The sequence below is a fragment of the Chrysochloris asiatica genome, unplaced genomic scaffold (genome assembly GCF_000296735.1).
Source record: "Chrysochloris asiatica unplaced genomic scaffold, ChrAsi1.0 scaffold00064, whole genome shotgun sequence".
Lineage (NCBI taxonomy): Eukaryota > Metazoa > Chordata > Mammalia > Afrosoricida > Chrysochloridae > Chrysochloris > Chrysochloris asiatica.
In genome coordinates, this window is record NW_006408582.1 from 9,044,839 (window position 1) to 9,072,550 (window position 27,712).

Below are 27,712 nucleotides of genomic sequence, written 5' to 3' on the forward strand. Positions count from 1 at the left end.
TAAATTATTATATATGCCTGAGTGGGTTTTTTGTTTGTTTGATTTTTAAAAAGCTAAAGTAGAGAGAAATACTGTTAACTGATGGTACATGGAGGGGATTATAATCAATGTAATGAAACAAGGCATATGATTTGTTGATGATATGCCCTGTACACTTTCATTCAATCCATAATAAAAACCTTAAATAAAAAAAAAAAAGAGTAGACAGAGCAATGGACTCAAGGCTCTGGTCCAGACTCATCAGCTCCTTCCTGGGTAACAGTATGACCAGTTTCCTTATATGCTGAGGTCATGTAACAATGTATAGGGCACACTCTGTCTTCAGAAATCTTTTCTCACTCACTTTGTTGTTGTTGTTAAGTGCCTTCGAGTCGGAGCCGACCCATAGCGACCCTGTACAGGGTTTCTGAGGGTGTAAATCCTTATGATGGGAGACAAAACAAAGGCAAGCATGTCATACAAACTCTTGCCTAGCAATGAGTCACCCTGGCACCATAGGGTGCGGAGGCGCTGCCCACTGAAAGACTGTCCCTCAAATCCAAAGGTTAGGAAGAGCTTGTTGGGTAACGTCTAATATTTCCACTTCCCCCACTAACACTCACTCCTGGCTCAAGGCATCATTCTGGGGAACAGGATTGAGAGGCAATTTCCAGTCTTGTCAGACTCTAGGAAATGTTCCCTTCTAGGGAAAGCCAGAGAAAAGGCTTTGGCAAAAGCTGGGAATCCCCACAATCTGTATAAAACACCAGAGATAAAGTCAGAATTAACATCAGAAAAGATAGCATTCCTTCTTAGAAAGTAAAGGTCAACCTTTGGTGGGCTGGGATGACCTGTTGATTTTAACTGTCAGATCTTAGGGCCAGGGGCCAGGCAAGATACCCTGGTGGTTGAGGCTAACTGCCACAGATGTCCAAGAAATAGAGCCTAGAGCCTTAAATACGAATGTCTCTGCTGCTGGAGGAAATAGCAGACCCTAGCTTCCATGGGTCTACTATGCTAGCCAGCCAAAGCCCAACCCAATGGCCTCCTTAATGATAAAAGTGTTTTGTAAAGTATGTGTGCTGGACATTTGAGGAAAAAACTCTATTTCTTATGATGCTTTACTCTTTGTATTTTTACTCTTTCCTCCAAGTAAGAAAATACAGTGGTTTCCAAATTGTGTTTCCCCTAGAACTCCCCAGAGACAGAGGGACTGCCTCTATTTGTTGTTGTGAAGTACCTTGGAGTTGGTCCCAACTCATAGCAACCCTGTGTAGGGTTTCCTAGGAGTAGTTGGTAAGTTTGACTGCCAACATTGTGGTTCAAACCAACCTGCAGTCCAGCGTTTATCCGATGGTGCTTCTATTAGGTACACCCAAAATTTCCCAGGAAGTGGAATGGCTTTTTCAGGGCCAGCTATTTGAGGCCAAGATTTGTACAGTGATACCGGAGCAGGCCCGGTCCGTGATGTTAGCCTGAGAAGGAAGGGACTCATGTCTTTACATAAAATGTGTGACCTGGCCCACATGGGCCCGGGGAGGGGAGAGGCGGAACAGAGGGAAGAGTCCATACCAACAGCCCAATGGATAACGTGGCTTTCTAATCGCCAGGCCATGGGCAAATTTTGTGGTGACAACTTCAGTCCTAAACTTTGAAACTTTAGTCTGATGTGGTCAAGCTGTTTGGTAAACACTTTCTAACCCTAGTCAAATGAATGTTGCAAAGGGAATCATCAAAGTATCAATTACAGACACATTCTTATTACTCTGTGTGTGTGTTTGTGTGTATGCATACATGTGTACTTGTCATAAGTAGGAAGCAAAACCAAATGCCACATGGATGAAAACAATGACAAGCAGTAGATGTACCACAGTGATACTCCTGAGCCACGTTGCCCCAGAAAAGCTGGCCAGCAGGGCCACAAGCTGCCACCTCGCCTTCACCTCAAGCTTCCTGCCTCCACAGGCATGGCATACAGGAGGAGCTGAGACAAGCCAGGGGGCATCAGGGACTGATTTCCACATTCTCCATGGTGCTCGGGGCCACTTTTCAAGCAGTTGGGACCATCTGAACTCACAGAGCAAGTTTTCTTACAAGAAGAAGAGCTGAGAGCTGCTCTTCCCACCCCAGACAGAGGAAACTGGCCCTGTTTACAACCCTCAGGCCAATACCTGACCTCCGGGCTTCCCTCAATTGATGCCAGAGCCCAGCAGCACTGATTAGAGGGCTGGAGCAGCAGCAAGGAGGGGCTACTGCTGAGAAGACCACTCCTCAATCAAGATGAACACCCGTAAATACGTGACAAGCGACGTCTTTCTTCCCTTTCCCCATAATTCTACACCCTCTGCAAGCAGGAAGCCAAGTCCCATCAGTATACTCATTCAACTGGGAGCATTTTACAGAGTGAGGGTCTGTGGCAGGTAAATGCTCATTGTTGTTAAGTGCGGGCAAGTTGGTTCCGACTCAGCAAGCCTGTAGAGGGTTTCCAAGGAGTGGCTAGTGGGTTTGAGCCACCAATCTTGCGGTTAACAGCCCAGTGGTTATCCTACAGCACTACATCAGGATACTAAAAAGGAGATAAACTGCTCTCAAGGCTAAGGGGCCAAGCGATAAACACTCAAATTAGCCAAGGGGCAAAGGAAGAAGCAACTGGTGACAATATATGAGGCTAAAAGTGGCTTCACAAAGCAAAGAAAACCTAAGGTGGGCCTCAAACATTTAACTAAGATTCCCTGATACAAAGAAAAATAAGGAAACACTCCCTGGCTGAACTAACTCCATGTGAAAAATCAAGGAGTGTGAGGATCATTTGCATAGAGGATGTGGAGGGAGTTGAGACTGGGCTGTAGGGTTAGCCCACCTCATAGAAGGTTCTGAGTACCAGGATCTGACAGCAGTCCTCAGTCTCCAGGCAAGCAGGAGCCATTGAAGGCTGCAAAGGAGGCAGTGCCAAACTGCACCAGAGAAAGTTCGCTGGCTATAAGGAAGAGTAGTAGCTGCGGAGGCAGGATATTGGAGCAATGAGAATGCTGAGAACATAGGGACAGAAATTCAGACGAAGGTCTAAACCAGTGGCAGTAAAGGAACAGGGGCAAGACACAAATTTGGTTTAGCAAAATAAAATGAAGAATCAAGGATGACTGTGAGTATGATCAGTAATGGGACCTCCCTCTGATACTGGTGGTGGTGGTTGTGTGCTGTGGAGTAAGTTCCGACTCAAAGAGACCCTGCGTAGGGTTTCCGAGGCTATAAATCTCCCACATAACAGCTGGTAGTTTTGAACTGCTGACCCTCAGGTTAGCCCCCCCCAAATCATAACTACTACACTACCAGAGCTCCTTTGATACTTGTTGTGAAAGTGCCATCCAGTCAGCTCTGACCCATAGCAATCCTGCATAGGGTTTCCAAGGAGCAACTGATGACCTTGAACCGCCGACCTAGTGATTCAACCCAACTTTGCAGTCAGCGCTTTAGCCCACAGCGCCATACCAAGACTCCACAGATACTTGTTGTTGTTGTTAGGTGCCATCGAGTCAGTACCGACTCATAGCAACCTTATACACAGTAGAATGAAACACTGCCCGATCCTGGGCCAACCTCACTACTGTTGCCACACTTGAGACCATCAATACTGCCACTTGGCCAATCCATCTCACTGGGGGTCTTCCTCTTTTTCTGTCCCTCCACCTTACCAAACATGATATCCTTCTCCAGCAACTGGTCCTTCCCTACAATATGTCCAAAGTATGAGAGACGAAGTTTGGCCATCTTGGCCTCCGAGGAGCACTCTGGCTGCACTTCGTCCAACACAGATCTGTTGGTTCTTTTGGCAGCCCATGGCACTTTCAATGTTCTCCTCCAACACCACAACTCAAAAGCATCGATTCTTCTAAGGTCTTCTTTATTCACTGTCCAGCTTTTGCATGCATATGAGGTTATTAAAAATACCATCGCTTGGGTCAAGCACACCTTAGTCCTCAAGCTGACATCCTTGCTCTTCAACACTAGGTGAAGGAAAAAACCCCAAACCCACTGCCAACAAGTTAATTCCAACTCACAGAGACCCTATAGGATAGGGTAGAACTGCCCATAGGGTTTCTAAGGGCTTACTGAAGCAGACGGCCACATTTTCCTCCCACCTAGTAGCTGGTGGGTTTGAACCACAACCTTTCAATTAACAGCCAAATACTTTAGCCACTGTACCACCCTGGCTGTGAAAAGAAGCTGACATATGGAAGACGTTGAGTCTGATTTAGAATGACTGAATGGAAGTACTTGGGGTATATCCCAGTAGTAACGTACAGAAAACAAGTGAAAAATCTGAGTTCAGGAGGGCCAGCCCTTCACACACCGAGTTTACCATGGTGCTTGGGGTCATTTCTCAAACCGATAAAACCCTTTGCACTCACAGAGCAAGCTCTCTCATTGCCTACTCGGTACCTTGTTGCCATCCCAAGGAGGAAGAAGTCCTATATGGGGTACATTGTGCCTGGGGTGCCAGATCCTTTAGAGAAAGCCGTGAGCTAAGGTTATAACCCAAAGTTCACTGCCATCAAGTCAATGCTAACTCATAGCAACCGTGTCTAGGGTTTCCGACGGAGCGGCTGGTGAATTTGAACTGCCAACCGCATGGTTCCTTGTCTAGTGCTTATCCTACAGCACCATCAAGACAGAAGTAAAATTCAAGATCTCTTCTCAGAGCAGATGAAGCTCTGTGGGTTGGACATTGGACTTCTAACCACAAGGTTAGCGGTTCAAACCCACCAGCAGCTCAGCAGGAGAAAAGATGAGGCTGCTTGTTCCCATAAAGATTTACTCTGGGAAACTCTATACAGGATTACTATGAGTTGGAACTGACTCAGCAGCACTGGGCTTGATTTGAGTTTTTCTCAGATCAGAAGTTCCCAATACCTGGAGATTCAGAGGCACCCAATGCAAATGGTTAAAGTATTCTGCTCCAATAGGTTGGAGGGAAGGCCATTTACCCAGAGGTTTCCCAGAAGAAAGGACTGCCAGTCTACTTCCAAAGTATCAATTATCGAAATCCCTGTGGAACACAGTTCTACTCTGACACACAAGGGGTCACCACGAGCCAGAATCAACAGCAACTGGTAGATTGGCATAGACCCTTAAGATACATATTTTCAGATAGTTCCCCAACTGCTTTTGGCAATCCCCAGATATTGGACCATCTGGTGGACTGTGAAAATCCAGAGTTACAGGTCCCACCAACAGATTCTCTACTTCAATAAATTGGGTGGCGTCCAGGAATTTGACTGTTTTAAGATGTACCCATAGATACTGATCCACACAGTCTTAGAAAACCACTGCTCTCAGCGAATGTGGAGGTCAGACCATCCTGCAGCTGAGGCTCTATTGGAGAAACAGAGCCCTGAAGTGTAATTGAGTTGAGATGGGAGGCACCTAATGCAGAAAGGCATAATAATGACTACCAGGATGAAGGAACCCTGGTGTGGCCCTGTGGGCTAATGTATCAGACTGCAAAGTCGTTTGAACTGTAAGGTCAGTGGTTCAAGCTCACCAGCTGCTCCTTAGAAACCTTATACAGGGTCACTGTGAGTTGGAATTGACTCAACAGCACTTAACAACAACCACGTTGAAGCACTTACTATGTGCCGGATAGTGTTCCGACACTGTTTTAACAATCTATCTTTACAGTAATTTCCCCCCATTTTGCAGATAAAGTGACTGTGACTTTAGAGAACTAGCAAAAGTCACACTGCAGACATGTGCTGCACACCTGTCACTTGCACTGACCCACGACATAGAGATCAACAAGTTAATGTCCTTCTCTCTGGCCTCAGTTCTTTCCTCAATAAAATGAAGGTAACCCTTCCCATCTGCTTAAGAGAATCTGGGGTCTTAACAAGTCCTAAAGATCCAAAAGCAGAAAAAGGCCCCTTTGAGTTGATTCTGACACATGACGACCCCATGACAAGGGGTTTTCAATGGCTGGTTTCTCAAGAGCAGATCGCCAGACTTTTCTTCTGATGCACCTCTGGGTGGACTTGAACCTCTAACCTTTTGAGGGCCAGTCAATTACACTGCCATTTGTACCATCCAGGGGCTCTAGGAAATCCACTGTTTTCCCCAAACAGCAACCCCCAGTGAAGGCACTGCCTGCCCTTCCAGGACTCCTCAATAGGTCTGGAGGCCGCCTGCAAGATAAATCTGGAGTCTCTACCCACCTACCACTGGATGAAAAGGGCAAAGAGTGTTCCCTTCTGTCCTATACCCAGTACCCCCTACAAAGATCTCATTGTGTAGCTATCAATAGGAGCCTCTGTTTGATGGTAATAATATTATTTTCTACTGCTGATGTGTCATCCCCATTTTTAATTGAGGACCCGGCAGCTACATTTTCCTTTGCAGGCAATGCCACTGCGTGAGAATGAAGCCTCCATTCTACATCTCTGCTGCTTCCCTGGATGAAATTACGCTCTTTCAGCCTCCATGGACCTAAGGTAACCCCAGTGACGTGGGACAGGTAAAGACACATCTTCAGGTGCAAATGATGTGGCTGGGAAAACAGCCAAAAAGACGGGAGAAGGAGCGTGCAGGTGGATTTTACACAAATTTACTTGAACTGCTTGTTTCTGGAAGCATCAATGGACACATCCAGTGTTCTTTATCTGTTGATGGGGCTCTTAAGCATGTACTTCTGTTACCAATACCCATCAAAGGAAGCTACCACCTCATCGAAGGAGCATGTTTCAAATGCCAGTAAAGTCACTGTAAACTACTCCTCTTTGCGAGGTTTCCTTTCAGCATAGCCGTGACCTGAAGCAATCCAGAATTTATGACCAAGAAGCAAGAAAAATCATTTTATTCCATCATTTTTTATCACCACCATTTATCTCCTATGGACAGGCAGGCTTGTGAAAACTCTCTATAAAGTCAATCACCATAGGAGGTTATTTGCAAGAACAGCCAGTGGCTTTCTCTGATTGCAAAAGCGATGGAATTCAGGGTATGATCACTGTGTCCACACCAGTGCCACTTCTGATTACCTTCATTCTTTGAGCTTTGCTCCTGAAATCTTCCTACTTTTTACCCCAGTTTATTGCATCAGATTCCATATTAAAACATGCTCACCTTCTGTTCAACTAAGCAGACTCAGGAGTCTGCCTTTTCACTTCCCCTTCACTAGGGATCTGGCCATGAAGCCATCTGCTAACTATTCTGGTCTCCTGGGCCAGGTGACCTGCTCAGCAGGGTGAAGGATGGGTGGAGGTTTCCCTCACCCATACACGAAGAGGCCTGCCTTGAATGAAGAAAAAGCAGCTCATAGCCACTGAGGAAAACCTGAAGAGAAAGTCAGGGGGCCCCTGAACTGCTTCTCTTCAGTTAAGGATGATGGTATAAATCTGGGAAAAGGTAAGAATGGTGGCTGAACAACATCACTGAACCGTACAAGTAAAGATTGTTGAAATTTCAACTGTTTTGTTGTATAGATATTTATCACAAGAGAAAAATGCAGCAAGAAAAAAGAGAAAGAGTGAGAAAGCCAGAGGGGCTGACAAGAAGGGCTCTGCCTGTGTGGCCACAAGGGCGGGGGAGGGAAGCCAGGGAGGAGACAAGAGGCAGCTAGAGGCCAAAGAATGGGTCAAGTGTGAGGAGTGAACAGGCACATTCAGGAATGCATGAGAGGAGAAAACAGACTGGTGGGGTCTTTCCAATAAGTCTCACAGAAAACAGAGCCTTTATGTATCTGCTGAGAGAGTGCATTTGATTAGAGGCACACTGTCTCCAAGTTCAGTGCATCTCTAAATGTGTGAGAGCTAGAAAGGACATGGGGGATCCTGCCATGCAAATCCTTCATTGTGCAGCTGAGGTGACTTGTCCCATGTCACACTGTAAGTTCACATCAGAAGGGCACTAGGACTCCTGGTTGGGTACAAAGGGCTCTTGATCCACAAATTCCTCACTCACGTGCTACAACCACTGCAGGGGTCTGTAGGGTGCCCCCCGTAGCCCCCACCACTAGCCCCAAACTTAGAAAGATTATAATCTTGGAGGAGATTGTGCTTCTCCAAGCTGCCAATACCAATGCCATGTAAATCCTGACATAGTTGAGAACATGACAGGCTCTGAGAATGGCACCCATTAGGTTAGCAGGTATGTATGGCACCAGACAGAAGTTGTTCTTAAGTGCCACAAAGTCAGTTCTGCTATATAGTGTTTCCAAGGAGCAGCTGGTGGGTTTGAACCACTGACCTAGCGGTTAGCAGTCCAGTGCTTATCCTACAGCGCCACACCAGGAGTAGGAAGGCTTAAACTCTTTGCCTGAAGAGACTGGATCGTGATGAGAACGCTGAAATAGAAGTGAGCTGCCCCTGGTCCTTCCAACACTGGACAGACAAAGAAAGCACCATAAGATGAGCCTTAAAATGCAGGGAACTCAGACTAGGAAAGGTTGGCAAACAACATTCTCCTAGGTCAGGGATGATAGAAAAGAAGCTTAGAGACAGACCCCCCCCAAAGTCACAGATAGAAAGCAAGCATTCTGTAAAATGTTGCCTCTTCCCACCTATGAAGGAAGCTTCCTAAAACAACTAAGTTTTTTCTACTTTTACCTTCTCCTCATCTAAACAGTTAGCTTTCAAGGCAGTGTATGCTGACTTCCACACTGATAAAAATGTTAGGTGTTTGTTGTTTTGTTCTAATTTTTTTTTTTTAACTGTGTGTCTGACACAGGGATTACAAATTGGGCTGCAAACCTCAAAGTCAGATGTTTTAAACTACCAGCTGTTCCACCTGAGAGAGATGAGGCTTTCTGCTCCCATAAAGTCTTACAGCCTCAGAAACCCTATATAGGGTTGCTATGAGTTAGAACCAACTCCAAGGCACATAACCACCACCAAATCGTTGTGCAGCTTGACTACCTCCTCAAGAGCAAAAAGAGATTTTCCAAGGAGACAATTAGTAGGCACACTGGAAACTGAACATTCACAAGCTGTTTCATAGTATGTGTACAGTGAGTACTGAACATGTAACACTTTAGATTGAAGGAAAACTGCAATGCCCTGGGAACAAGACTAGAAGGGCAGAGCCAGCTGCTTCCTCACAGCCTAAGCTCCCACTGCTGATGACAAAGAAGGTGTGTAGAAGGCTGCGGCTTTCTGAGTGCAAACCTAAACTTTAAAGCACTCCCTCTTGCAACCATCAGCAGGCAATCTTCATATCTAAACAAAACAAAACAAAGGCCTAAATAGTTTCCATACAATTGATACCAACTCAGGGTGGGTCCCAAGTATTTCAGAGTAGAACTGTGTTTCACAGACTTTTCAATGGCTGGTTTTTTGCAAGTAGATCGCCAGGTCTTTCTTCTCAGGAACCTCTGTGAAAATTCAACCCATTAACTTTTCAGTGAGTGCTTAGCCATTTATGCTACCTAGGGACTCCTTCATATCTATTGTTGTTAAGTGCCGTCTAGTCTCAGCCCGTAGTGTAATGGTTACGAATCAGGCTGTGAAACTTAAGGTCAGCAGTTCAAAACTACCAGCCGCTCCGCAGGAGAATGATGAGGCTTTCTGCTCCCGTAAAGTAAAGCCTCAGAAACCCTGTACAGGGTTGCTATGGGTCGGAACTGACTCGACGGCACTTAACAACAATAACATAGGGGTTCAAACCACTGACCTGGCCATCTAGGGCATTATCCTGCAGCGCCACACATACAGAACAATTAATATCTAGGGTCCTTCCCTAAGTGAATTACCCAATTCCTTTTAAGTCAAACTCAGGCTAGGAAGTATCTCCCCAGTAGTCCCCATTTGTCTTTCCAGTGGGATAGAAGCTCTTGGTTCAACATTTCATTTGTTATGCCCTGCCCCATCATCATTCTGAGAAGATGCATTCACAGGAATTTTTAAATCAAAATCAGATACTTAAAGAGTGAAGGCTCAAAACTGATAACTGAGGATTACTCCCAATGCTGTGTTTTCAAAATGATCACAGTCAAATCACATTTTCACATTTAAGGGAAGGGGGGGGGGGATACAAAAGTTTCCAACCAGAGAAAGCAAGAAACCATGGCTTGTATCCTACTGAAAAGCTCGAGAAAGCCAAGCAGTATTCTCAAGACTCCAATTGAAAATTTACAGTACAACAGAAAGTAAGGGTAAGGAAACAGGAAAAATAACTAGCCCATCCTCAGCCTTTTATTTGGTAGATCGAACCTATGGTCTTTTAGAGGGAAAGAATCAAATCACACAGGCTCATTTTCAAATTATAATGGTTTCCAAGCACTTAAATTATTATTTTTAAATTGTCTTACTGATCATAGTAGTTCCCCCAGCCAGAGATGCCTTGGTCCCTTGGAAGAAGTCATCAGCAGAGGTCATTCCCTGATCAGGCATCTGGAAACGGGTATGAACATCAATTCCTCCCGGGATCACCATCCTCGAGTGGGCTTCGATTGTCTTCACCCCTCCTGGTACAATCAGATTTTCTCCTATTTGTCTAAATAAACAGGGTTGATGACAAGGGTTATACATGAAACATCTAAACCAATTGGATCAGACAGGTATTTTTATCAAGCCATAAACAATCCTTTTCCATGTTCCATGGACTTCCTGATTACTGTCATTATTCATAACATAGGCACACCCTACTCCCATAAAAGAATGGTTGTACAACTTAAAGAATGTAATCAATGTCCCTAAACTGTATATGCAGAAATTGTTAAACTGGTGTATGTTCTGCTGTGTATATTCTCAACAGCAACAAAAATTAACAAAATTATTTTTTTAAAAAAGAGGCAAGGCAACATATACTGGAAAACAAAATTTAAATAAGGCATCAGAGACCCCCCTTTTAAAGAGAGTTAATTACCAGATAAGTCCACAGATCAAATGATAACATGGTCCCAAGATATTTACATATCATTAAACTTTAGTTACAATACTCATAGTTGAGTTGATTATCCCATAGCAATTTTTTCCAAGCCTGGTTTCTCTGTACAGGGATTCATTTTTATCACGTCCATTTCAATACAGAAAAAACAGGGGTTGAAGCATGACGGTGGGCCAAAACAAAAAAAAAACAATGAACATGATGCCTGAAATGATTTTAAAACATTTGGAAGCATATGATCAGTAACTCAGAAAACAAAGGCAGAAGAAATAATAATCATTACATTGGGGGCATGACTCACTTGCTTTTTTTTAAAGAAGATTGCTACTACTACCCTTTTTAACCCATTTCTTTAAAAAGGAAAATTAATCACAGAATAGTTGACGAGGTTCAAAATAAATTAGTGACAACTAAAAATAGCATACAGGTCTGCTAACTTCTAGGCCAGTGTCTTTCTGCTACAAAGCATCATTGGTGTCTTATAGCATGGGGGGAAATGGAACATGAACGTTATGGCATTTGAAAGCCTGGAGCTGAGACTGTCACCAGAAAACACACATGGAGAAAGCATTAAATGTGGAAATGTGAAAACCTATTTTAAGTTCATAAATCAGAATGTTGAGTTTCCAGGGAACAGTCATATTCAATCCAGTTTTCCACTCCTCCGGACTTGGGTTGCTGCTAGCACTTGATGAATGCTGCTTATTTAAAAGATGTCATTTGCTGCAATGTTTGTCTTTAAACAGATGTGCTGTTTCTCCAGAGCCACGTGAGCTGTCCCAGTAGGAATGGCATGAGGATACTGGTATGGACTCAGCTTCCTTAACCCCTCCAGGGTCCCAAAATGCCCTAAATCAGTACATGCTCTATTTTTTCTCCCTTGTAACAAAATACACAATAAACACAGGAGCAGTCTTATTTGTGAGAATTGCCACTTAAAGAAAGAAACCTAAAATCCCCTCAAGGATTAGGCAGTAATTTGTCTGTATTACATGGCAATTAATTTGGTGTTCTTCTTTGTTTGGTACCTCCAATTTAAACTCTTGATTAAGAAAGCACATGTGCTATATATACTGATAGAAGAGGCTCTATTCCCCTCCACTTCTGTCTTTTGATTGGGCAACCCATCCAAAATTGCTACATTCTAGGAAAACCTTTCATAAATTCCATATATCATAAATCCGGTGTTTGAACTGGCAATAAGAAAATACTATATTCCCTCAGTTAAAATTAGTAAGTTACATGATCATGAATAATAAAATGGATGGGTATTTAATTGTGGCTTTTGAATTCCCTAACTCTGAGTTTTCAAATTCACTAATTACTTCCAATTACAATGGGTTTAAAACAGATATTAAGCTGGTCATTCACTCTTTCATGTCACCAAAGCTTGATACTAAGTGTGCAAATTGTTGGTAATGTTTTGGAGTACTGAATGGTATGCAATACTTCTGTATAAATAAGTTACTTACTTGATCAATCCATCTTCCATGTATATGTCTGCATAGAATGACTGGTCATCATTAACAATTTTACCTCCTTTGATGAGAAGACGATCGCTCTGAAACACAGCAGAAGGGAGGTGTGAGATCAAAAGTCATGTTCACAATGAGTTCAATGACAAAGGGGAGCCTGGACGCGTTAATCTATTTCTCTCCTGATGAATCAGAAGAATATACTGGTAATGTTATGTCCTAGGTAAAAACAACCATCACTCTTAATTAGACCTGCAAAGCACAGGTGGGGAGAGGGAAGTCTTACAGTCTTCTTCTGGATAGCAGTGGTAAAGAAGAGACCGATTAATCTTCATTTTAAAAATAAAATAAACCCACATGTAGGGAAACCACTTCTTGGCAAAGTTTGTGTCAGGGAAACAGACCAGAAGTAGAAGTCTATTGTCGTGTGATCCTTTACACAAACACAGTTCAAACACAGAAAAGTTTCAATTAAGTATGTCCTTATATTTACATTTATCTTTGAGATAAATCCCAGTGATTGTAGCAAAAAAGGGGATGGACTTCATGAGACATCATTTTAACTATTAAGGTGTTGAGAAAATAGTAAAGTTTTATTATATAGTAGTTGATATGGCAAATTCTAAAATCTAATGTCACTATGAATTGTTGATGTATTTTTATCACAATCAACGGTATTTCTGTAAGAAATATTTGACAGGTAGCATGTGAGGCCAGGGATGTAACAGAAATGCTACATTGTAATTCACTGCTACCCTAATATTGTTGATGAAATGGAAAGGAATGGTAAAATCCTGTGTTCAAGTGAATCTGTACCTAAATTATTCCAGGCTGGGTTTAAACTCTACAAATGGAACCATATATTTCCCTGTTAAAATGCAAAACATTTAAAATGATGACATTTGTTTTGACAATGGTTAGCTCAAACTTCAGTTACAAACCAATGAAGCAAGTGCAATTTACAGCACATACCAAGCAAAGTAAATTACAGTAAACCTTAAAAAATATGCAAGCTACTAGAAAACTAAGTAAGAAAATAGTTATTTTTACACATAAGTGAACACACACCAATTGGTTTCTCCATGTAGCTAACACAAGATAAGCTAACCACAAGATCGGTGGTTCAAACCCACCAGCCATTCCTCAGAAACCCTTTACAGGGTTGCTATAAGCGTGGCACTGTGGGTTAATGCACTCTTAAAGTTAGTTTGCACCACAAGGTCGGCTGTTCAAGCTCACCAGTTGCTCCTCGGAAACCCTATACAGGTCCACTTATGAATCAGGATGGACTCAACGGCACTTAACAAGTTGGAACTGACTTGAGGGCACTTAACAACCAAAACAAATATCAGAAAACAGTAAGTTCATTTTAAATTGGCACACTGTGGAGCCTTTTATCCTGTAGACTTGACACAGCCAAAGAGGAATAAACATTCAACAATTCCTGCACTTGTATACAGTAGAGAAAGACCTCTACAAAATCCTGTCATGTACATCATGACATAGGAGCCTCAAAACAAATCTGTGAAGTGTGCTGAGCCAGATTCTTATCCCCAAGGGTGATAAGAAAACTGAGGCTCAGAAAGGCTACGTGCCACTCACCCAAGGTCACCTGAGTTTCTGTAGACACTATTGCCACCTTCCCTCCAAAGTCACTCCTTTTGACAGAATAAATCTCAACTTGGAAGCAAGGGGGATGCCTTAGTCACTGCAATACCTGTCCCAGCCATCACCACAACTCCCAAGCCAGTATCATAAAAAAGGAAAAAGAAATGAAAGCATCAGAGCCCAGTTCACCCTAGAACCTTCCAGAGGCTTCTTATATAAGAGGCTAGCCTGCGCGATGGTGGGATGGAAACAATGCTATATAGGTCCTAGGCTAATGGCACAAATTTTTCTTAACGGTGGACAGGCACACTTTAAAATATCAGTCTTGTTGATTGCCTGCTTGAAAAATAAAATTCCCTCTCATCCTATGAAAATGAAACTGCCTTACTTGTCCATTCACTAAGACAGCAAATGATATGAGGTTTACAGCAAACCTGCTTCCCACCCCCATGCCTCAGACTGCAAGTGCAGATTTCTTCCTCCAGCACAGGCCACAACTAATGTCAGGTCTCCCCAAACCCAGCTTTTTTAGATCTTGGGTATTTTGCCTTCATTCTCACGGTAGAACCACCTAGTTTACCCGAAAAAACGTTCCGAGCACACGCCCCCTCCCCTGTGCATTCGTTCCCACTTTTCTCTCCTGCAGATGGGTGTGCCCTACTGCATCCTGCAGAAGCCAGGGGATCCCCAGCTTAAAATGAAACCAGAAAGCGAAAATGTGCACCTAAATCCATATACATATCTTGACTATTTTGAGTCTTTCTGTCTCTGCCTCAGCCCTGGGTTCAACCCAGGAATCAGCTGGCCAATTGCAATTGCACATCATTATATAACAATGCATTTCCCTCGCTTTCCTTCCTCCCTGGGGTTTCATTTGGGGATGTAGTGAAGTACAATTTGTGAGATTTTTTTTTCCAGAAAAAGATGGAAGGGAGGGGGAAAGGATAGCGGTGAGAACCACAACTCAAATTCATCTCTGAAGCATCGCAAATTTACGTCATAGATGTTTTTCCATGATTTAAAAAATAATATTCACAGGCCCCAGAACTTCGACCGATAGCTCCCGGCCGTTACCATCATTGTGTGGCAGGGCCAGGGCCGGGCCATCTGCTCCAAGTCCGTGCAGCGCCATTACCTCCTCAAACCCGGCTCGGGCGCTGTCCCCTGCGCCCACCTCCCAGCCGCTTTGTATGCGCCAACACGAACGCCTCCTAGGCTGCAGAAGGAGCAAGAGACAAACCAGAAAGGGAGCCCAAAGGCGAGCCAAGATGCCAGTTTCAAACCAGAGAACGAGAACACCGAGAGAGCCACCAAAAAAAAAAAAGGTCCCTGATCAACAAAAAGCCAATGCCTGACTCCCACCCTCTAACTTAGCTCATCACAGCATCCCTGCTTTTCCTTCCACATCATTCTGGTACACCCTGCCCTTTCAGCATCCCTCTGCTGTCATTACGCCTCCGGGCTGAAACCCGCTTTTTCTAAGGAGCCAGAGGAAAGCTCGAGAACGCCCTTCATCGTGGGGGCGGGAGCGACCACGGCGAGTAGCCACTTCCCCATCTCCCCAATGCTTCTCCAGTAATCTAGCCTCGCAGCACGCAGCCGGGAGAACAATATCCGAGCTCCAACCATGCATATTCAATCTGGCATCCATTTGCTTACACCCTACAGGCCAGCACTGCAGCATCTTGCTTTGACAATAAAAGGATACAGCGGTTCTGGCGCGCTACCTAAAACAATCTTAATGCACTTTTGCTCCTATTTCAGTGCCTTGAGAATTGTGTGGCTTATCATTCTTTATTTATCATTGTTCCCCCTCCCCACCTCTGCCTTCATTAGCAATGGGGGGGAGGGGAGTTGCACCCCTTTTCCTCCACCCCCATCCTGTTTAAATATTACATAGATGTTCTGTTAATACAAAAGGTTGCTGCTGGCAGACCCCAGATTTTCCAAGTACCAAACTCACCGTGATGCGTGGAATATTTTTCTTCCCCTGATAAGACATTTCTCTCCTGGGAAAAAAATAATTTCAAGAGGGCAGCTTTAAAGCAAAAATTCCCGGGAAAGGGACTTGGTATTTTTGCGGGATTGAAAAAGGTGCAACCGTTTAGCTGATCTTGCTGGTAGAAAATCCTAGGAACGGAAGGGACAAATGCAATCCTCTGTCTTTCTCTTTCTTCCTCTCTTCCAACACAGCCCCAGCTAGGGCGGAAAAAAAGAAAGAACAGGAGGGAAGGGGGTGGAAATAAACTAGAGCAATAAAAGCCTCGGTTCAAGTCTGCCACCGCAGCGCATGCGCTGACAGCCACTCCCTTTCCTCTTAGGCAAAAGCCATCCGCTTCGAGAAAGACGAGCACTGATTGGCTAAAATTGTGGGATATGTAAATGAAGGCAAGTGGGGAGGGTTGCTGAGAGAAAGCGCGAAATGCTGCAGCGAAAGGCGGAGGGCGGCGGTCGGTGCGTGCGCCCGAGTTGGGAGCGCGCTTTTCGCGCCCTTTCTTTGGGCCTATACAGAGGGAACTGTGGCTGGCGGCAGGTCGAAACGCCGTCTCAAAAAACTCAGGGACAATAGAGGAAAGGTCATTATCGACAGGGAGAGCAAAACCCCAAGGAGGCTGAAGCTGTAGTGCAGCTCTTGCAGCACGCACAGACTCGCGCGCGCACAGATGGATACCCGCCCGCGCGCCAATCCGCGGAGGCAGCCGCTGCATCCCTGCGTGGGGTGACTGCGCCGAGCCAATGGCTTCGCTGGCGGCGAGCTCGCGACTGCACCGCTGGCCGGCGCTGAACGGGCCCGGGAGGGGCTGCACAGGCCTCCTCCCACCCGCCCTTTCCTTTCGCGAAAGCTCTCTCGGCCTCCACCCTGGAATTGACTGGGGAATTCAAATTGCTGCGAGAAAAAGGAAGGCAAACTGGGTGGGTAGGGCGCTTGGATGCGCAGAGCCGACCACGCCCATCCTTCCCCGAGTCCAAGGAAGGGTCGACCTGGACGGGTGCCTGCGAGATGAGCTGTACCGGGTAGGCTTCCGACGCCGGCGCTGTGTGTCTGGGAGTTGAGCTGGGCTCCTGGATTCCAGGAGGTGGGAGCACGGAAGACATGAGACTGGAAAAAAGAAATCTAGCCTGAGGTCATTCAAGCACTGGGTTCCAGGCATCCGTTGCTAGCAATGAAAGCCCTTAAGTCCTTGCTATTCAGGGTAGAGAAAGGGAGGAATTGTGAGGAAAGCTGTAGTGGGCTGTTGGTCTGGGGGGAAACCCTGTTGTTTTGTGCCATTAGGTCACTAAGAACTGTAAGGGCACACACACAGAGTGACAACAGCAGCCACTTGGGGTAAAATGGACCCAGTTTAGCACCCTGTTCACAACCCCAACAAACCAGTCTTAAAACAGTGAGGTGCGTGGAAGGGTGGAAATACAGGTCTTGCTGGTACCTGCAAAACTGTTGAGGTAGGATGTTGGTATTACAGCGCCCAAGGAACCTAAAAGATTTGCTGGGCTGTAAACAAACCCTTGCAAGGTCGGCGGTTCAAGCTCGCCAGCTGCTCCTTGGCAACCCCATACAGGGTTGCTATGGATCGGAATCGACTCGAGGGCACTTAACAACAACAAACAATCCCCTGGGCCGCAAAGTGAATTTGAACCAAAAGGTTGGCAGTTAAAACTCACCAGCTGCCTCTTAAAAACCCTGTACAGGGTCGCTATGAGTCAGAACCAACTCAATGGCACTTAACAACCATACACCAAACAATCCTCTGCACTACATGAAGCAAAAAAGCAAGGAGAAGCAGTAGGATGAAAGAAAGGCGAGTTCTTACATCCCAAAGGAAGGGGAAACTGAGTCACATAGAGACAACCTCCAGGAATCAATATAAAAACCACCACAGGTGGAGAGGAACTGACTCCCCAGTCAGATTCAAAACACACTTAAAATGGCATTCAAGGTTTCTCTTCTTGTCTCTTGTAATTCAACAGGCTTAAGACCCCTTCCTTGGTTTTATCCTCCAAATCAATCTAGATTGGCCTATGTATTTTTCAATTGAGATTAAACAATAGTTACTGGTTGGTGTTGTTAAATGCCTTTGAATCTTTCCAACTCATAGAGATGGGGAGCAGCTGGTGAATTTGAACTGCTGACCTTGCGGTTCAAACCGACACTGTGATGGAGTGCTTATGACCACACCAGGACTCCACACTAGGCCTTCAGGCAGTCATGGGAAAAAAATTGTTTTAATCAGATCACCTGCTCAGCAAAGATAAACCTGATATATACAAAGAAATCCTCTGGGCCTATATTTCTGCATATGACCACCCTGGCCATTTTAGATGGTTGTCTGTCTTTCCAAGTGAAGTTGTTGTTAGGTGCCATTGAGTCAATACAGACTCATAGCCACCTCATGCACAACAGAACAAAATACTGCCCAATCCTGCACCATCCTTACAATTGTTGGTACACTTGAGCCCACTGCTGTTGCCACAGTGCCAATCCACCTCTCGGGGGAGGGGGGGGATCTTTTTGCTGACTCCCCACTGCCTCTTTTTCACTGACTCTCAAGCATGATGTCCTTCTCCAGGGACTGGTCCCTCCTGATATGTCTGAAGTATGAGAGATGAAGTCTGGCCATCTCGGCTTCCAAGTAGCATTCGGGCTGTACTTCTGCCAACACAGATTTGTTTGTTCTTCAGGCAGTCCATGATCATTTCAATATTCTCGTCCAAAACCATAATTCAAATGCATCAATTCTTCATCTCCCAGATGAAAAGAAAGCATAAACTCACCCTTTAACTTTTCTATTTTATAAAATCTAAAGTCCCCAACAGTGTTTGTGGGTGAATGGGCATGCAATAAGCTTCACTGCTGGTTGATTCATTTAAATTCAGTTTAGCTGTGCATCTTGAAAATAAAATAGAAGTACTTCCCCCTCCAATTATCTGATGTGCTACGAGCGAGCAAAGCGAGTTAATGTCAGCAAGTATTGGTGTCAGCCAGGAACGGGTAAAGTCACATGTCTTAACACAGCATCAAATATTCCTACCTGTGAACGCCAACACCAGTTTCCAACCAGAAGTGTTGGGGGTTGGGGAGGGGATCAGGGAGAGGAGTGTCCTATTAAAGCATAAGAAAAGCACCACTTGTCAAGCAAAAAAATAGAGATCCAAATGAAGTTAAACCAAAATTGTCTCTAATTGTATTGTTTATTTATATTCTTGTGATATTTTTCTACTCTTTGTTTGCTCTTAATGAAATTTAAATATACCTTGTTGTTTACCACATTTGCCAATTGGATATTTTGTTTTGTAATATAAGCTCCAAATAGAGTTGACATTGTGTCAGTCTTACTTCCTTATAAGTCTGTTGTTGTTGTTGTTGTTGTTAAGTGCCATTGAGTCGATGCCTACTCATATTGGCCCTATATAGGGTTTCCGAGGCTATAAATCTTTGAGGGAACAGAAAGCCTCATCTTTCTCACATACAGAAACTGGTTGCCTTGAACCACTGACCTTATGGTTCACAGTCCACTGCTTATCATACAAAATTACCTTGTTTCCCATGAGCTTCATAGTCATTGATAATTGACATTTCAACTCATAAATACCCAAAGACGTAATGTGAAAATTGATTTGTATGTTCTGGCTAGTTTAAGAGGGCAACTAGCACTTGGAAGATACACAACAAATAGGTTTCAATTGATCAAGGAAAAGAACTGTCTGCAATCTGTATTTCTTACCCAACCCCCATGCTTAACACTCAATGCAAGCCAGAAAACAGAGGAAAGGCTTTCCCACCCACGCTGCCCTAATAGACTTGTTAGTGTACATTTTTTTTAGAAAAACACTCAATGAAAATTTCCTGTAAAGTTATAAATCATTATCATTGCATCAAACATTTGAACCTATTATTGTTGTTAAATGCCATAGAGTCACTTCGGACTCATAGCGACGCTGAATAGGGCTTCCGAGGTGCAGCTGGTGTGTTTGAACCACCGACCTTACAGTTAACAGTCCAGTGCCTATCCAACAGTGCCACAACTCTGTTCAAAGGACTCCTTTGAACCTGTTGTTGTTAAGTGCTGTCAAGTCGGTTCAGACTCTTAGCAACCTGGTCTTGGGTTTCTGAGGCTTTGAAACTTCTGAGGGAGCAGAAAGCCTCATTGTTCTCCCAAGGAGAGGCTGACAGGCTCAAACCACAGATTTCAGGGTTTGCAGTCCAGTGCTTATCTTATGGAACATCCACACTCCCTTTGAACCTATGTTGTTGTTATTTGCCATGGAGTCGGTTCCGACTCATAGCAACCCTGCACAGGGTTTCCGAGGCTGTAAATCTTTATGGGAGCAGAAAGCCTCATCTTTCTCCTGCGGAACAACTGGTGTTTCAAACTGCTGACTGTGAGATTAGCAGTCCAATTCGTAACCACTATGCTACCAGAGCTCCTTAATGGACATTATATCTCCAAATAATATACAGTAATATTTTGTCTGTTTCTTCTAGCAGAAATTAAGTTTCTAGAAACTAACAGCCTTGTCCTCCTCTCATTCCAATGACCAGCACACTGCCTGGTCCACAGCAGGTGAATAAAGAAATGCTGTCACTGCTATTACAAGAAGAAAAAGTTCACTTCATCCCTCCTCCATATCACCACCACAGCTAACAAAAATGCTAATAAAATCCCCAACTCAGCCTTCTCTCTTAGCACCTTGCCTTGCTGGGTCTTCCTTCCTTGGCAGCCCGGCCCAGTCCCTGGACCAGGCTGGGGCTATCTATCCCAGGCTTCTCTTCTCCAAATTTCTGTAACTACAAGAGAACTTGGTTATAATGCAGCATCTTATTCGTCACATGGATCTAGCTGCTTCAACTTTAATTTCTGCCTCTCCTAAGCAAAACTGCCACATCCCCCAAGCCTGATTAAAGCAGGGCGAGAACATCAGTCCTAAAACAAACCCCAGAATTATACAAAGCATCTCTAGTGATTTTTTTTTCTCAGAATCAATTCCTTAAATTGTTCTTTTTCCACTTTCCTATCATTCTTTGTGCGTGTCTATATTGTGTTTCTGGTGTGGCACTGCAGGTTAATGCGCTAAACTGCAAGGTTAGCTTGAACAGCAAGGTTGGCAATTCAAGCTCACCAGTCACTTCTTGGAAACTCTATACAGGGTGGCTACAGGTCAGAACCAACTCAATGACACTTAACAACACATTATGTATTATTTATCCTATTTATCATATTATGCCATCAGTATTATTTTAAGGAAACCTGGTTTGGTATTGCAGGGTTGCTAATCACAAGGTCGGTGGTTCATATCCTCAGAAACCCTGTACAAGGTAGCAATGAGTTGGAAATGATTGGACAGCATTTAACAACAACAACATGGTATATTCAAGGAGTTCTGGTGATGTGGATTAGGTGTTGGTCTACAAACCACACGTCAGTGATTCAACCCCACCAGCAACATCTCAGGAGAAATATGAGGTTGTCTGTCCCTATGAAGATTTATCGTCTCAGGAGCCCTATACAAGGTTGCTAAGAGCCCAAATTGACTCAATAGCAGTGAACTTGGTTTATTGGTTTTAATTATGCTCATGTGGAACCTGTAAGTAATCAAGAGGCACTTGTTTGAACAAAAACAATGGGATATTGTGTGGTTTAAAATCAGGAAAAGTAGGCATCAGAGTTGTATCCTTTTACCATACTTACTCAATCTTGAAAGAAGTGCAGCCAGAGTCCTTAGAAGCCAGGATAACCAGACTTCATCTCTCACATGTTATCAGGAGGGACCAGTCCCTGAAGAAGGACATCATGCTTGGTAAAATAGAGGGTCAGTGGAAAAGAGGAAGGACTCCAAAGAAATTTTTTTGCACAGTAGCGGCAGCAGTGGACTCAAATGTAAAAACAATTATGAGGATGGTCCAGGTCCAGGCGAGCTTTGTTTTGTTGTGCATAGGGTCCTATGAGTTGAAACTGTCTCAATGGCACCTAACAACAACAAATTCAATCTGTATGCTGAGCAGATAATCCAATAAATCAGATTGTATGAAGAAGAACACAGCATCAGGATCAGAAGAAAGCTTATTAACAATCCACAATGTGCTTATGATACAACCTTGCTTGTAGAAAGTGAACAGGGCTCGATGAAGATTTTTTTTTTAAAAAGATAGCTTTCACTCAGTTTGGATTGCATCTCCACATAAACAAAAATCATCACAGAAAGGTCAGTAAGCAACATCATGGTAAACAGAGAAAAGATTTAAATTGTTAAGGACTTCATTTATGTTGATCCACAATCAATGCCCATGGAAGCAGCAGTCAGAAAATCATATGATGTATTGCACTTGGCAAATCTGTTGCAAAAGACCTCTTTAAAATGTTAAAAGTCAAAGACATCACTTGGAGGACTAAAGTACACCTGACCCAAGCCATGGTCTTTCAACTGTCTCATATGCATGTGGAAACTGGATAATGACTGAGGAAGACTGAAGAATTGACGCCTGTGAATTATGGTGCTGGTGAAGAATAATTGAATATACCATGAACTTCCAGAAGAAAGAAAAAATCTGTCTTGAGGTTGTATTTAGGAGAAAGGACTGTAAGACTTTATCTCACGTACTTTGGGCATGTTATTATGAGGGACCAGTCCCTGCAGAAGGTCATGTGCAGTGAGAAGACCACCGTGAACGAAGACTCTCAACAGGGTGCCTTGGCACAGTGGCTGCAACAATGGGCAATGACTGTAAGCATGTGGCTGGACTGGCCAGCATTTTGTTCTATTTTACATAGGGTCACTATGAATTGGATCGGATACACTGGCACCTAACAATAACATTATACGATGCCATTTCATTACATTATTCCACCCACCTATACTATAACTGGACTTCTGGTGTGGTGCTGCTGATCAGCACTGGACTTTGAACAACTGGCAGTTCAAATCTACCAGCTGCTCCTTGGAAACCCTAAACAGGGTCTCTGTGAGTCAGAACCGACTTGACGGCACTTCATAACAACAAATACCATAACTGAAGTCCTGGTGGGATAATGCACTGGACCACAAGGTCAGTTTGAAATGCAAGGTCGACGGTTTAAATTCACCAGCCACTCCTTGGAAACCCTATACAGTATCACTATGAGTCAGACCGACTTGAAGGTACTTAACATAGCATAACTACTGATGTTATTAAGTGCCATTGAGCCAATTCTGACTTACAGTGACCCTGTATAGCAGGGGTGGGGAAACCTCTGACCCACAGGCCATATAAGTCCACAGAATTATTTAGTCTGTCCCTACCATGGCAATTGCATGTGGGACTCGAAATTCAATAAATCTAGGAGCTTTTTTCATAGCAACATAAATTTATATTAACTGGTATTATAAATATCCAACTGACCCTTGGCAGAAAAAAGATTCCCTTGGCAAAAAAAAAAAAAACAACAACGTTTCTGAGGAGCAGTTGGTGGGTTTGAGCAACCATCTTCCAGTTCAAACCGAACTTGTGATCCAGTGCTTATCCTGCAGCACCACACCAGGACGCCACACCCAAACTAGTTGAACATATACTCCAACATTTCCCTTCCCTTTAAAGCGTCAGCTCATAAAGAACAAAGACCCTTGACAAGAACACCCAAACTTTCAGCTAGTATTCATTGCCCTAGCCTTGATGGCTTGATGATCACAACTCGACTACAGGAAGATTTAAAAAAAAAAATTTTTTTTGAAAAAGGAAATGAGGGTAAATTGCTACAATTTGATGAACTTGACCTATATTCATGAAGGAAGTAGCTCTAAATGCCAACAGAGAGGGAAGGAGTCATCACATCAAGTATCAATGCTACCCCCTCTGTACATAGGGTAGATACGGACAGGCAACTTAGACATTGGCTACCTAAAATGAGGGGGCAATAAAGGCATGAAGTGACTGGCTTACAAGCTTTCAAGAGGGAATTTAGTTTGAAAGTGTGGGGTGGGGAGAAAGAGTCCCCACTGAATAGTTTTCGTCTTGTCTAGATGGGTCTGGTTAAAACAGATAAGAATAAGAGTCTTAAGATTCAATAGTGACCCCACTCCCACCCCCGGCAAGAGCACTAAGGAGCCAGCCAGCCGTTTCCACAGCAGAGAAGACTTTAAGAACTGTTTAACCCTTAGAGAACTGGTTAAACCCCAGAGACATTCTGCTGCTTTGCTTGTTGGGTGTAGGGAATGGGGAGGTAATAGATGTTACTGATTTTGCAATCGTCCATCAACCATCATAGGTTTTATTGCCTGTTAAAGTTTTCAGAAGCTAGGCAAATCACTGCAGTGCCTGGCCCTTAAACGTGCTATGTGTCTTTGCTCTCATGTCAAGAATCACTGTACTAATAGGAATTGTTACCTTTTTTTGCCCTGCCCACCATGAAAACCAACTGTCTAGGGTTATTAGTCTCGCTCATAATCCAACAGCATTTTAGGAGGTTGTGGAATAATATCCACTTGTCTGTGGATATTCATCAGCTACATGCTCAAATTTCTGATATAAGTAATTCTCAAAGTGAACACTGAGTGGCTACTAATTTGCTACCCCTGCTAGAGAGTAAGATCCCCTAAGAACTTGATTGAACCTCAGCATAGTGATCCTGCTTGGTCACCTTAGAGCAGGTGGTGGGCTGGCAACATCTTGCGTATGGGGTCCCCAGCCGATCTCCTCCCTCCCTGCCTTCCTCGGATGGCAGCTGTTTATGCTGGACGTGTGGCCAGAGACGGGTAAGGATCACGTGGAACCTCGGCAACCTAAGACAGAGCCATTGCCATGCTGCAATGAGTTTCGATGATGGGTAAGACTGAGGAATTCGCACTGACTGCCTAAGACAGGCAGCGTCCCTTAAACAAACAATAAATAAGGGGGCATCTGATGCAGACCATGCAGACCCGGTCAGGAGGTCAAGACCCTGTGGGCCCAAGCGTTGTTGACCGTCCAAACCATAGGCTCTGAGGATCAGACTTTAGCCACCTAGTAGACATAGCAAACTGTCCCTCATCTGATTATTCAGTAATGCTTGTCAGTAATCTCATACATGGATATCCACAGACAAATGTAAAAACCTTCCCTAAAAGCCGAGACTGTAAATTCCAAAAAGGCAAGTTCCCCATTCCCCACCCCTCTCCAAAAAAAAAAAAAAAAAAAAGCTAAAGTGAATAGAGAGAAATACTTTTAACTCATGATATATGGAGGGGATTATAATCAATGTAATGAAACAAGCTATATGAATGGTTGAGTGTGAAGCTGATGATGTGCCCTGTAAACTTTCACTCAATCCAAAATAAAAACATTTAATTAAAAAAAAAAAAAAAAGCTAAAGTGAATAGAGAGAAATACTTTTAACTCATGATATATGGAGGGGATTATAATCAATGTAAAGAAACAAGTTATATCAATTGTTGAATGTGAAATCGATGATGTGCCCTGTAAACTTTCACTCAATCCACATAAAAACCTTAAAAAAAAAGATTCAATAGTGAGTAATTGTTATCATGACTGTGACTGTCACAATTGTAAAGGTAGAAGTTTTGTAACAAAAATAGGGGAGTAGTTAATATTACAGTCCAAAAACAAAGGATCCTAGGACCATTAAGGGAGAAGAGCACAAGTGGAATGTGAGACCTTATCCAGAGAAGCAGAGATACCAAAATGGAGGCAGAGATGGAGAAAAGGAGCAGCTGAGGACTCTAGATTCATGGGAACAGAGGGACTGAGAGCTGGTGGCCAGGAGGCAGACTTGTAGAGTGTGCCCTTTCGTGATATAAATTATTATATATGCCTGAGTGTTTAAAAAAAAAAAGAGCTAAAATGAATAGAGAGAAAAACTGATGGTACATGGAGGGGATTAAAATCATTGTAATGAAACAAGGTATATGATTTGTTGAATATATAACTGATGATCTGTCCTGTAAACTTTCACTCAATTCACAATAAAAACATTTTTAAAAATTAATAAAACAAAACAAAAGAACTGGGACTCTTCAAAAGCCTAGTTCATCTCTTCCCCTTACATAGGGCCTGATGGAAAGTAGGGGCTCAAAAAGGTTTGGATGCATGGCTGCATATACCACTAACAACATTAAATCAGGATTTTCAAAAATCATCCCGTCATTCCACTTGCTAGGAAGTGGCAGTTGGGGAGATGCTGTCTGTCTCTCCGATACCCGGGAGGGGTCTGGTTGCTTTCAGTTCCTCTACACCCTGCCCAGTCAGTGCCCTGTCCCTCCGCTGCTCTGGGTTTCACCTTCCCCATTTGTGAAGTTAGAGTCACCATTTCTACTTCTGTAACACACTTGGCCTCTTGAAAGTATAGTTACAGTTAGGGAAATGAACAATAGAGAGGAGGGAAACTCCACAGCATAAATTGCTGACAGGAAAAACAGTCTAGATGTGGCAAAGCAGAATAGCACACAACCTTCCAAATGCGACAGTTAGACGCCAAGGGATGTGGCCTCATGCAAACTGCAGGGAAGGTTCAAATTAATGCAGTGGTTGAAGAGAAGGTACAGAATTCTTCCTTGCCAAAAACTCAGGGCATTGACTAGGACACTTGAGCTGGAAGTGGTGTCTACTTCAAGGCAGATGGAATCAGGCAAAGAAGGTCATTTTCTTTGGGTGTGTAACCCTCAAAGGAGCAGAGACTACAGTGGAAACATCCAAGAGTCAGGACCTCTCCCCTCCCTTTCTCCTTTGATACATTCTTGACCTGGGTGGTGGCGGGTACTGGCTGACGAAGGTCGGAGCACGATTGGCCCTGTAAGACAGAAGCTGCTTTTGGTAAAACTGGACACTTTTAGCCAACTCAATGGGGGCTATGAAAGTTTCCCCATGAAGACATTCTGTTACGTGTACAGCGCAGAGAAAAAACATGCACTTCACAGAATCTAGTACAATTGGCTGTTTCTTCGTATCTCTAGTTAGCAACTAAGTCTCCTAAATGATCAAATGATCTCTGAGTTACGTACCTTACACATTGTCCTCTGTGAGACTACAGGGTTTCTTTGAGGGGTTTTTTTGTCAGAGGAGATGCAAAAAGGCACCTTGCTCCGGGCTGTTATGCCTCAGGCCTGCCCTCTGGTGGCGAATGAGGAGTGTACAGCTGGGTGCCCTCCACCCTCCTCTCTAGCATGGTGCACTCAGGATTTGGAAAAGGCCTTTCAGATCACTTGTTCCAAAGTTCCTAAATTTGCCTCTGCATGGGAATCACCTAGGGCTCCAGGAGACACCCCCTAATCAGAATCTCTAAAGGTAAAATCCAGGGCTCTTAAAGTTTGAGCAGAAATGGACTGGTATTGGCCATTTTGAATCTGATGACCACATGGTTTACTATGCCGGAAACGACAAATTGAAGGGGAATGGTGTTGCATTCATTGTCAAAAAGAACATATCCAATCAGTCATGAGGTACAACACTGTCTGTGATAGGATAATATCCATGCACCTATAGAAAAGAAGCTCTGGTAGCATAATGGTTACGAATTGGGCTGTGAACCTTAAGGCCAGCAGTTCGAAACTACCAGTCGCTCCGCGGGAGAAAGATGAGGCTTCCTGCTCCCGTAAAGATTTACAGCCTCGGAAACCCTGTACAGGGTCGCTATGGGTCAGAACCGACTCGAAGGCACTTAATAACAACAACATAGAGAAGTCCAGTTAATACCACTATTATTCAAATTTACGCACCAACCACTAAAGCCAGTGAGGATGAAATAGAAGAATTCTACCAACTTCTTCAATCTGAAATTGATCAAACATGCAATCAAGATGTATTGATCATT

At 43.8% G+C, this 27,712-nt stretch overlaps 2 protein-coding genes across 6 annotated transcripts in view; one reads left to right on the forward strand and one right to left on the reverse strand.

The window, feature by feature from the left end:
* Positions 1 to 27,712, reverse strand: part of DPYSL2 (dihydropyrimidinase-like 2) — a 181,287-nt gene that overhangs the window by 75,923 nt on the left and 77,652 nt on the right. For 2 of the 5 annotated variants that reach the window (XM_006864365.1, XM_006864369.1), the window contains 2 exons: positions 12,327 to 12,415; positions 10,277 to 10,461 (listed from right to left, as the gene is read on the reverse strand). In XM_006864365.1, coding sequence (XP_006864427.1) covers positions 10,277 to 10,461; positions 12,327 to 12,415 — 274 coding nt within the window. Of the gene's footprint in view, positions 1 to 10,276; positions 10,462 to 12,326; positions 12,416 to 15,900; positions 16,186 to 19,452; positions 19,494 to 27,712 lie in introns of those variants that run through there. The other 3 variants (XM_006864366.1, XM_006864368.1, XM_006864367.1) reach the window with 3 other exon arrangements.
* Positions 22,551 to 27,712, forward strand: part of LOC102834172 (prothymosin alpha-like) — a 31,805-nt gene continuing 26,643 nt past the window's right edge. Inside the window, exon 1 of the mRNA XM_006864418.1 lies at positions 22,551 to 22,658. Coding sequence (XP_006864480.1) covers positions 22,551 to 22,658 — 108 coding nt within the window. The remainder of the gene's footprint in view (positions 22,659 to 27,712) is intronic.